The sequence below is a fragment of the Salmo salar genome, chromosome ssa06, assembly GCF_905237065.1.
Source record: "Salmo salar chromosome ssa06, Ssal_v3.1, whole genome shotgun sequence".
Taxonomy (NCBI): domain Eukaryota; kingdom Metazoa; phylum Chordata; class Actinopteri; order Salmoniformes; family Salmonidae; genus Salmo; species Salmo salar.
Genome location: NC_059447.1, coordinates 91361306 through 91373403, shown reverse-complemented (window position 1 = coordinate 91373403; position 12098 = coordinate 91361306). Strand labels below are relative to the sequence as shown.

The window sequence follows — 12098 nt, the reverse complement described above, 5'->3', positions numbered from 1 at the left end:
CAGTCCATACACCACTACAACTGATCTCAAGTCAGTCCATACACCACTACAACTGATCTCAAGTCAGTCCATACACCACTACAACTGATCTCAAGTCAGTCCATACACCACTACAACTGATCTCAAGTCAGTCCATACACCACTACAACTGATCTCAAGTCAGTCCATACACCACTACATGTACAACTGATCTCAAGTCAGTCCATACACCACTACATGTACAACTGATCTCAAGTCAGTCCATACACCACTACATGTACAACTGATCTGAAGTCAGTCCATACACCACTACATTTACAACTGATTTTAAGTCAGTCCATACACCACTACATTTACAACTGATCTCAAGTCAGTCCATACACCAATACAAGTGATCTCAAGTCAGTCCATACACCACTACATGTACAACTGATCTCAAGTCAGTCCATACACCACCACATTTATTTTTATTTTACTCTACTTTACCAACAGTTACTTTATTAAACTATTAGTGGATATTAGTGGATAGATGTGGACCTTGATAACTCCCGAAAATTGTTTGTTTGCGAGAAAGTTATCTGGAAATTTCAACCCAGAAACATGTCTTTTCAAAGCAGTCTCAGGTTGGGGGCTTAAAACATGTTAAGAAATTAGATTTAACAGTATTTGAGATACAATAGAATGTAAAACAATTTAAATATTACCTTGAGAATGCATCAGCGAGGCCATCCTCCACATCCTGCGAATAAAAAAGGGAACGAAGAAGCCCCATGAGACAAAATGTACTGTAGTACAGTATGTACTGTATGCATCGAAGATAACCTACAAATCGTACGATGACCTCCACGTCCTGTGAATAGAAACAGTACCAAGACAACCCCCGTGACACTGTACACATCAATGTGCAGGCCAATATAACCTACAAACTGTAACATTTATCACAAAATACGGTACCAGTATCAATTCTGTACACCTCCTCAGTGCACCATATTATGAAATAGCTTCAACCAACATAGCTTCAATCAAATAGTGCAGTGATGTTTTTTTAAAATTAAAATCGGTGTCCCCCCCCACGGGACAGTTAAGCTAATGTAGGCTAATGTGATTAGCATGAGGTTGTAAGTAACAGGAACATTTCCCAGGACGTAGACATATCTGATATTGGCCGAAAACTTAAATTCTTGTCAATCTAACTGCACTGTCCAATTTACAGTAGCTATTACAGTGAAAGAATACCATGCTATTGTTTGAGGAGAGTGCACAATTATGAACTTGAAAATGTATTAATAAACCAATTAGGCACATTTGGGCAGTCTTGATACAACATTTTGAACTGATACGCAATGGTTCATTGGATCAGTCTAAACCTTTGCACATACACTGCTGCCATCTAGTGGCCAAAATCTAAATTGCACCTGGGCTGGAATAATACATTATGGCCTTTCTCTTCCATTTCAAAGATGATGGTACAAAAAAAACGTTTTTTTTTTTTCTTTTTATTATCTTTTACCAGATCTAATGTGTTATATTCTCTCCTACATTCATTTCACATCACTACAAACCTCAAAGTGTTTACTTTCAAATGGTACCAAGAATATGCATATCCTTGCTTCAGGTCCTGAGCTACAGGCAGTTAGATTTGGTTATGTCATTTTAGACGAAAATGTAAAAAAAAAAAAAATTGTCTGATCCTTAAGAGGTTTTAAGTGAATTACCAAGAGCTGCAGAGCAGTATTTCATCTCTACACTTTTTCAATCTCCACTGAGTGTACAAAATTGACGTTGTTCTGAGGGCAAGGGGGGGGGTCCTAACGTTTGATGCACTCAGTGTATATCAATATTTTAAATCAATATTCGTTTGTTAATAATATTGCACTGGTTTGTGACATGCGGTCAAATTTAGAATACTAAAGGAGACATATTTCAGATACATCCTTCGGTAGACTTTTAATACAGAATATTCAGTAAATAGAGAGAAAGAGAGTGACGAGAGAAAGAGAGTGACGAGAGAGGGGAAGACCGAGAGCGACCCAACCAAATCAGGAGAAAACACAAAGATAATTACTTGACACATTGGAAAGAATTTAACAAAAAAAACAGAGCAAACTAGAATGCTATTTGGCCCTAAACAGAGAGTACACAGTGGCAGAATACCTGACCACTGTGACTGACCCAAACTTAAGGAAAGCTTTGACTATGTACAGACTCAGTGAGCATAGTCTTGCTATTGAGAAAGGCCGCCGTAGGCAGACCTGGCTCTCAATAGAAGACAGGCTATGTGCAACACTGCCCACAAAATGAGGTGGAAACTGAGCTGCACTTCCTAACCTCCTGCCAAATGTATGACCATATTAGAGACACATATTTCCCTCAGATTACACAGATCCACAAAGAATTTGAAAACAAATCCATTCTTGATAAACTCCCATATCTACTGGGTGAAATACCACAGTGTGCCACCACAGCAGCAAGATTGATGACCTGTTGCCACAAGAAAAGGGCAACCAGTGAAGAACAAACACATTATAAATACAACCCATATTTATGTTTATTTATTTTCCCTTTTGTACTATAACTATTTTCACATCGTTACAACACTGTACATATAGATAATGACATATTTCACTTGCTTTGTCAATGTAAACATATGTTTCCCATGCCAATAAAGCCCCTTAAATGTAATTGAGAGAGAGAGACTTTATAATGTAGTTGACAGACTAGTTGATGAGATGTGGTTACTCTCAGTCTCCCAGTGAGGACACGTATCAGATGAAGTGGAGTATTTAACATTCAAAAGGGAAACGCTGCCACCTAGTGGCCAGTATATGTCAACACAGCTGCATAACAAGTAACCGCTCTTGTGTTTGGAGTAAGGAGAACATTCAACTAACCACTGATCCAGGGTCAGCTATCATAACTCGATGTTAAGTTTAGGATTTATGAACCATAAACTATTATTTAGGGGTGACCTCTACACCTTAATAACAGGTCGCAATAATATGCCAGGTCGCAATTGTAAATGAGAACTTGTTCTCAACTTGCCTACCTGGTTAAATAAAGGTGAAATAAAAATAAATAAAATAAAAAAATAACGTATATAGTATATGGCCGTTTCGAAAAGAACCCCCTTGCACTAAAGAGTTTTAAAGCCTGTAGTAGAGAAGACTATCCACCTCTATTATAATCGAGGCCATGTCTAATGGGGACAGGGGCGGACTGGCCATCTGGCATCTCTGGCATGTGCCAGATGGGCTGGTACATTTGAAGCCTAGTGGGCATGTATAACTTGGGTGTGTTGTACAAAATGATCATTATCTGGTTAATAATTGGGGGCCGGTGTGTTAGAAATGCCATGGCCGATATTTGGTCCCAGTCCGCCGCAGAACGGGGTTCATGTCATTATCATCCGTTATCTCTAAACAATATCCTTGAACAGTCCCAGTTTATCATCCGTTATCTCTAAACAATATCCTTTAACAGTCCAAATTTATCCTCAGAGGAGAAGAAATACTGTTTGAGTCACATTAGGTGTGATAATGAGACTGGCTAGACCAATCAGAGGCCCGGAACCCAAGGTCGTGACCTACCCAGGAGTCGTGTTTGATTGGTCGTTTCCGGGTGGGTTTGTTGCGGGGCGAGCTGAACGACATGGAGAAGAATGGCCGTCTCAGTTTCTCTTCCTTCTCCAGGGGCTGATGCTTCTCTGAGTCTGAGGGGGAAGGAGCAAGGGAGGGAGGTTGGAGGAGAGAGAGAGAGAGAGAGAGAGAGAGAGAGAGAGAGAGAGAGAGAGAGAGAGAGAGAGAGAGAGAGAGAGAGAGAGAGAGAGAGAGGAGAGAAAGAGAGAGAGAGAGAGAGAGAGAGAGAGAGAGAGAGAGAGAGAGAGAGAGAGAGAGAGAGAGAGAGAGAGAGAGAGAGAGAGAGAGAGAGAGAGAGAGAGAGAGAGAGAGAGAGAGAGAGAGAGAGAGAGAGAGAGAGAGAGAGAGAGAGAGAGAGAGAGAGAGAGAGAGAGAGAGAGAGAGAGAGAGAGAGAGAGAGAGAGAGGAGAGAAAGAGAGAGAGAGAGAGGCTCATCTTTTGTAGTTTCTATGACCCTGCGTCACAGGACAGAGTAGATCAATGAAAGCCCATGGGACATGGCCATCACAGCACTAGAATTTTAATGACCCGAAACTTTCAACTGTAGTGATCAGGCCAGGTCCCCGAGGCTTTACTGCACCACTTTAGCAGAATCTCAAGCTGTCTCCCCCGAAGCCATGAGCACTGGGAGGAGAGTGGAGCAGAGAGTAGCTAAGTGACTAACCTCAAGTGCAGTGAGTGTGTCTTATGGAAGGGGTCTACATCTGCAGACTCCCTGCCGTGCTAGAGTTGAGCAGCAAAAGGCTTTAGTAACAACAGCTGTCAAGGTCATACAGCAAGAGTACCAGGAAGTTGCCCTACCTGAGACACAGTGTGTGTTTGTCGTCTCTGTCTGTCCATCGCTGACAGAACATGAGCAGCACGTCCTGGCCTTCTTACTTTTATCTGAGGACAGAGAGGAGAAGTGAAGAGAAGAGTCTGTCCTTAAAGGGGAAGAATCTCTGCACACTTCGATCAACAGCATTAACAGCATTAATGATCTAACGTCCTGAGCTACGGTTAATAGTTAGTACTCACCTTCCTGATTTACCGTTGGAGTTAGTACTCACCTTCCTGATTTACCGTTGGAGTTAGTAATCACCTTCCTGATTTACTGTTGGAGTTAGTACTCACCTTCCTGATTTACCGTTGGAGTTAGTACTCACCTTCCTGATTTACCGTTGGAGTTAGTACTCACCTTCCTGAGCTACGGTTGGAGTTAGTACTCACCTTCCTGATTTACTGTTGGAGTTAGTACTCACCTTCCTGATTTACCGTTGGAGTTAGTACTCACCTTCCTGATTTACTGTTGGAGTTAGTACTCACCTTCCTGATTTACTGTTGGAGTTAGTACTCACCTTCCTGATTTACCATTAGAGTTAGTACTCACCTTCCTGAGCTACTGTTGGAGTTAGTACTCACCTTCCTGATTTACTGTTGGAGTTAGTACTCACCTTCCTGATTTACCATTAGAGTTAGTACTCACCTTCCTGATTTACCGTTGGAGTTAGTACTCACCTTCCTGATTTAGCGTTGGAGTTAGTACTCACCTTCCTGATTTACTGTTGGAGTTAGTACTCACCTTCCTGATTTACCGTTGGAGTTAGTACTCACCTTCCTGATTTACTGTTGGAGTTAGTACTGACCTTCCTGAGCAATCTCCCACAGGTCCAGAGCTACTTTGAAGGCCTGGGCTACTGTTAGCGTCACAGCCTGGGCCTGTCAATGACAGAACACATGACCTCAGAGAATAACGCACTCTGATCGGCGACATCTTCAAAAAACCTCAGGGAATGATACATGGCTCTGAACTATATCTTCAGAGTGATGTATACCATAGTTAAACTGGTCCTGATTCAGAGTGATGTCTACCATAGTTAAACTGGTCCTGATTCAGAGTGATGTCTACCATAGTTAAACTGGTCCTGATTCAGAGTGATGTCTACCATAGTTAAACTGGTCCTGATTCAGAGTGATGTCTACCATAGTTAAACTGGCCCTGATTCAGAGTGATGTCTACCATAGTTAAACTGGTCCTGATTCAGAGTGATGTCTACCATAGTTAAACTGGCCCTGATTCAGAGTGATGTCTACCATAGTTAAACTGGTCCTGATTCAGAGTGATGTCTACCATAGTTAAACTGGTCCTGATTCAGAGTGATGTCTACCATAATTAAACTGGCCCTGATTCAGAGTGATGTCTACCATAGTTAAACTGGTCCTGATTCAGAGTGATGTCTACCATAATTAAACTGGTCCTGATTCAGAGTGATGTCTACCATAGTTAAACTGGCCCTGATTCAGAGTGATGTCTACCATAGTTAAACTGGTCCTGATTCAGAGTGATGTCTACCATAGTTAAACTGGCCCTGATTCAGAGTGATGTCTACCATAGTTAAACTGGCCCTTACTGTTAAGAGTTTAAGCAAATATACAGTAAACATGATCAGACATGCACTACCCATTGTTACCACAAGATGGAGCCACACACCAGCTTTTATACTGCAGTCTGCGTCTAAAGAGAGTAAGTTTGGTCTTCTATTGAAAAACCTGGTGTCTTATGAAGTCAGGTGAATAAAACATCTTCATTTATTCAAGGTTTTATTTATGATATTCAGTGTCTGGGATCATTACTATCAAACAGGACTTTTAAACGATAACAGTAAGAGACGAGTGTCTTTTCAAAATGAAAACTGTTGCTCACTTACGATCTTCTTCTTGTGGCAGAGGAAAGCGTGGCACTCAAGTGTCTCGTTGAACTGACTCTGGGAAACGTAGGCAAACACCTTGTCCTGAGTTTTATCTGCTGTGCAGTAAGAGATTCTGCAGGAGGAGAGAAAAATACAACTCCCATCAACCAAAGGGGTCTAGTGTATGGAAAAAAACACAACTCCCATCAACCAATGCGGGTCTAGGATATGGAAGAACATGACAGAAAACATACCACAAACTTCACTTCACTGTCAAATAAAACCTCACTTCAATGTCAAAATAAAACCTGACTTTGTAAACACTCCCTGGAGTGATGAATTACGACCTCCCGAGTGAAGCAGCGGTCTAAGGAACAGCCTCGTGTTCGATGTGTCACATCCGGCCGTGACCGGGAGACCCATGAGGCGGCGCACAATTGGCCCAGCGTCTTCCGGGTTAGGGGAGTGATTTCCTTGTCTCATTGTGCAATAGGGACTCCTTGTGGTGGGCCGTGTGCCTGCAAGCTGACATCGGTCACCAGTTGGACGGTGTTTCCTCTGACACATTGGTGCGGCTGGCTTCCGGGTTAAGCGAGCAGTGTGTCAAGAATCTGTGCGGCCTGTCAGGGTCGTGTTTCGGAGGATGCATGGCCTCTTCCGAATCCGTAGCGGAGTTGCAGCGATGAGACAAGACTGTAACTACCAAAGGGGTAAAACATTATTTTTTTTTTTATGGAGTGAATATTCACGTTTCACCATCTGGCAGTCCAACAGACAAATCTGGGTTTGGCGGATGCCAGAAGAATTCTACCTGCCCCAATGCATAGTGCCAACTGTAAAGTTTGGTGGAGGAGGAATAATGGTCTGGGGCTGTTTTTCATGGGTCGGGCAGGGCCTCTTAGTTCCAGTGAAGGGAAATCTTAATGCTACAGCATACAATGACATTCTAGGTGATTCTGACTTTGTGGCAACAGTTTGGGAAGGCCCTTTCCTGTTTCAGCATGACAATGCCACCATGCAGAAAGTGAAGTTGATACAGAAATGGTTTGTCAAGATTGGTGTGGAAGAAATTGACTGGCCTGCACAGAGCCCTGACCTCAACCCCATCGAACACCTTTGGGATGAATTGGAACACAGACTGTGAGCCAGGCCTAATCACCCAAAATCAGTGCCCGACCTCACTAATGCTCTTGTGGCTGAAGGAATCAAGTCCCCAAAGCCATTTTTTTATTTAACCTTTATTTAACTAGGCAAGTCAGATACGAACCAATTCTTATTTTCAATGATGGCCTAGGAACAGTGGGTTAACTGCCTTGTTCAGGGGCAAAATTACATATTTTTACTTTGTCAGCTCAGGGATTCAATCTTGCAACCTTTTGGTTACAAGTCCAACACTCTAACCACTAGGCTACCTGCCACCCCAATGTTCCAACATCTAGCGGAAAGCCTTCCCAGAAAAGTGGAGGCTGATATAGCAGCAAAGGGGGGACCAACTCCATATTAATGCTCATGATTTTGGAATCACCAGGTGTCCACATACTTTTGGTCATGTAGTGTATGTTGCCCATGCCAATAAAGCCCCTTTGAATTTCATTGAATAGAGAGAAATATATAGAGAAATACAGTGAGAGAGAGAGAGAGAAAGAGAGAGAGAGAGAGGGAGGGAGAGAGGGAGAGAGAGAGAAAGAGAGAGCAATAAAGAAAAATATATAGAGAGAAATACAGCGAGAGAGAGAGAGGGATAGAGAAAAATATGGAGATAAATACAGCAAGAGAGAAAGAGAGAGACAGAAAGAGAGAGAGAGAGAGAGAGAGAGAGAGAGAGAGAGAGACAGAGAGAGAGAGTGAAAGAGAGAAAGACAGAGAGAGTGAGAGACAGAGAGAGAATATGATGATAGTTTTATACTCATAACTCCACTCTGCTCTTCCCAACCTGTTGCATATGCATGAGCAGCAGGCCAATCACAGCAGGGCGTGAGGGGAAAACATGAATATTAATTAGGTAATATATATATATCACAGATGGGCCAAAGAGACTGTGTCCCAAACCCCTACGGACCCTAGTCAAAAGTAGTGAACTACATCTAAAGGAATAGGGTCCCATTTGGGATACAGACAGAACATTGAAGACAGAGCAGAGCAGAAACGAACTGAACACATCAGCTTTATGGTCTTAAAAAAACACACAAAAAAAAACACTCTTTACGGAATCTTAAGCTGTCTTGTCAAAGATGTAAAACCTCTGAACAGACTTAGAAAGAGATTCATTACCAAGGGGCCATAAGTATCAATCTCTCAGAGGAGGAGCGCTGATCTAGGATCAGATTCTATCTGTCCATGTAATATTTTTAACGGTGATCTAAAAGACAAAACTGGTCCTATATCAGCACTCCTACTCAATCTACATACATCTCTATTAAACACAATGTCACAATGCAAATGAGAACCAAGCGAGAACGTTCTGGAAATGTTTCTTGTTATCTACGTAAGTCACCCCGGTTTCAACAGCCAATGAAAGGAAAAGGAAACAGAGAGTTTTGATGTTCAAAACGTAACGTTATGACTATAACTACTGTTCCCTGAAGGAGGGAAACGCGGTACAACACACTATGTTCAAAATGTAACATTATGACTATAACTACTGTTCCCTGAAGGAGGGAAACGCGGTACAACACACTATGTTCAAAACGTAACATTATGACTATAACTACTGTTCACTTAACCTGTTGGGGGTAGGGGGCAGTATTTGCACGGCCGGATAAAAAAACGTACCCGATTTAATCTGGTTATTACTACTGCCCAGAAACTAGGATATGCATATAATTATTGGCTTTGGATAGAAAACACCCTTAAGTTTCTAAAACTGTTTCAATGGTGTCTGTAAGTATAATATAACTCATATGGCAGGCAAAAACCTGAGAAGATTCCTTACAGGAAGTGACCTGTCTGACAAGTTCTTGTTCTTCTTGGCTCTCTTTAATGAAAACTGAGGATCTTTGCTGTAACGTGACACTTCCTACGGCTCCCATAGGCTCTCAGAAGGCGGGAAAAAGCTGAATGATGTAATTCCAGCCACTGGCTGAAAAACATTAGCGCTTTTGGTGAGTGCTCTATCAGAGGTCAATGGGACTGATGCGCGTGCACGAGTCGACCCCATGTTTTTATTTTCTCTCTCTTTGAACCTAAACACGCTTTCCCGGTCGGAATATTATCGCTTTTTTTACGAGAAAAATTGCATAAAAATTGATTTTAAACAGCGGTTGACATGCTTTGAAGTACGGTAATGGAATATTTAGAAATGTTTTGTCACGAAATGCGTCGTGCGCGTCACCCTTCTTTACCATTCGGATAGTGTCTTGAACGCACGAACAAAACAGAGGATATTTGAACATAACTATGGATTATTTTGAACCAAACCAATATTTGTTATTGAAGTAGAAGTCCTGGGAGTGCATTCTGACGAAGAACAGCAAAGGTAATAACATTTTTCTTATAGTAAATCTGACTTTGGTGAGGGCTAAACTTGGTGGGTGTCTAAATAGCTAGCCCTGTGATGCCGGGCTATCTACTTAGATTATTGCAAAATGTGCTTTCACCGAAAAGCTATTTTAAAATTGGACATAGCGAGTGCATAGAGGAGTTCTGTATCTATAATTCTTAAAATAATTGTTATGTTTTTTGTGAACGTTTATCGTGAGTAATTGAGTAAATTCACCAGAAGTTTGCAGGGGATATGCTAGTTCTGAACGTCACATGCTAATGTAAAAAGCTGGTTTTTGATATAAATATGAACTTGATTGAACAAAACATGCATGTATTGTATAACATAATGTCCTAAGATTGTCATCTGATGAAGATCATCAAAGGTTAGTGCTGCATTTAGCTGTGGTTTGGGTTTATGTGACATTATATGCTAGCTTGAAAAATGGGTGTCTGATTATTTCTGGCTGGGTACTCTGCTGACATAATCTAATGTTTTGCTTTCGTTGTAAAGCCTTTTTGAAATCGGACAGTGTGGTTAGATTAACGAGAGTCTTGTCTTTAAAATGGTGTAAAATAGTCATATGTTTGAGAAATTGAAGTAATAGCATTTCTAAGGTATTTGAATAACGCGCCACGGGATTCAACTGGCTGTTGAGTAGGTGGGACGATTTCGTCCCGCCGACCCTAGAGAGGTTAACCTGTTGGGGCTACAGGTTAGCAATGAACCCCGAGACGGGATTGCTAACAAGGCTGGAAATTCAAAACATCAAAAATCTAATAATTTCAATTTCTCAAACAATCAACTATTTTACACAATTTAAAAGATAAACATCTCCTTAATCTAACCACATTGTTCGATTTTCAAAGAGGCTTTACGACAAAAGCATAAAGTTAGATTATGTTAGGACAGTACATAGCCACAAAAGTACAAACATCCAGTTTCAATTCAAGGTCAGGCGTCACCAAAAGCAGAAACCAGCTAAAATTATGCACCAACCTTTGACAATCTCCATCAGATGACACTCCTAGGACATTATGTTATACAATACATGCATTTTTTGTTCCATCAAGTTCATATTTATATCCAAAAACAGCATTTTACAGTAGCGTGAAATTCAGATTTTTTCTTCTCTGAAATGCTTCCGTGAACATAACAAAATTACTATTCGAAAACATTGGTAAATTATAATATTGTCATTCAAAGAATAATATATTATCATCTCGTAATTGCTACCGAATGGCCAGATCTCAAAATAACTTTACTGGGAAATCATATTTTGCAATAAACGGGGTGCTATGCTAAGAACAATAAGCTATGCTATACAGTTAGCATCATCTAATATCGATAATAACATTGTAAATATCCCCTTACCTTTGATTATCTCCATCAGAAGGCACTGCCAGGAATCCCAGGTCCAGAACAAATGTGGTTTCTTTTGACAAAGTTCATAATTTATGTCCAAATAACACCAAGTAGTTAGCGTTCATTATGCTCCCACAAAACGTGGTGGGGGGGGGTGTAAAATCACGCCGAAAAGCTAAAAAAACCTAGTAAATAATCTATTTACGTTCGTTCAAACATGTCAAACGTTGTTTAGCATTAATCTTTTGGTCCATTTTTAACGTTAAACATCAGTAATATTTTCACACAACCTATCCTATGTCTAGATAAACAATTATGACAAACTCACGCTTCTCAGATTTATGCGCAGGCGCAAAAAAATGAAGTGACGACATGTCAACTTCCCTGCATTCTAATTTGCTCTCTGTTTATCATAGACGCTTCAAACAACTTTATAAAGATCGTTGACATCTAGTGGAAGCCGTAGGTGTTGCGAAATGAATCCTTTCTCACTATGGTATCTATAAAACAATGACACTAAATAGTACAGTCACAAAATTCACATTTTTTTTAAAATCTATTTTTCACAGGTTTTTGCCTGCAATATAAGTTTTGTTATACTTACAGACACCATTCAAACTGTTTTAGAAAATTCAGAGTGTTTTCTATCCGAATGTGTTAATAATATGCATATCCTAGCTTCTGAGTTGGTGTAGGAGGCAGTTAAAAATGGGCACATATTTTTTTCAAAATTTCTCAATACTGCCACCTAGCCCCAACACGCGGTACAACACACTATGTTCAAAACGTAACATTATGACTATAACTACTGTTCCCTGAAGGAGGGAAAAATGGTACAACACACTATGTTCAAAACTAAACATTATGACTATAACTACTGTTCCCTGAAGGAGGGAAACACGGTACAACACACTATGTTCAAAACGTAACATTATGACTATAACTACTGTTCCCTGAAGAAGGGAAACG

The 12098-nt window shown here is 40.7% G+C and overlaps 1 protein-coding gene across 2 annotated transcripts in view; it reads right to left on the bottom strand.

Moving 5' to 3' along the window:
• The window catches only part of LOC106594046 (low density lipoprotein receptor adapter protein 1), a 131726-nt gene that overhangs the window by 14624 nt on the left and 105004 nt on the right, over positions 1-12098 (bottom strand). For both annotated transcript variants that reach the window (XM_045721181.1, XM_045721182.1), the window contains exons 4-8: positions 6302-6416; positions 5240-5312; positions 4416-4499; positions 3567-3688; positions 684-718 (exon numbers count right to left, since the gene is read on the bottom strand). In XM_045721181.1, the coding sequence (XP_045577137.1) occupies positions 684-718; positions 3567-3688; positions 4416-4499; positions 5240-5312; positions 6302-6416 (429 nt within the window). The remainder of the gene's footprint in view (positions 1-683; positions 719-3566; positions 3689-4415; positions 4500-5239; positions 5313-6301; positions 6417-12098) is intronic.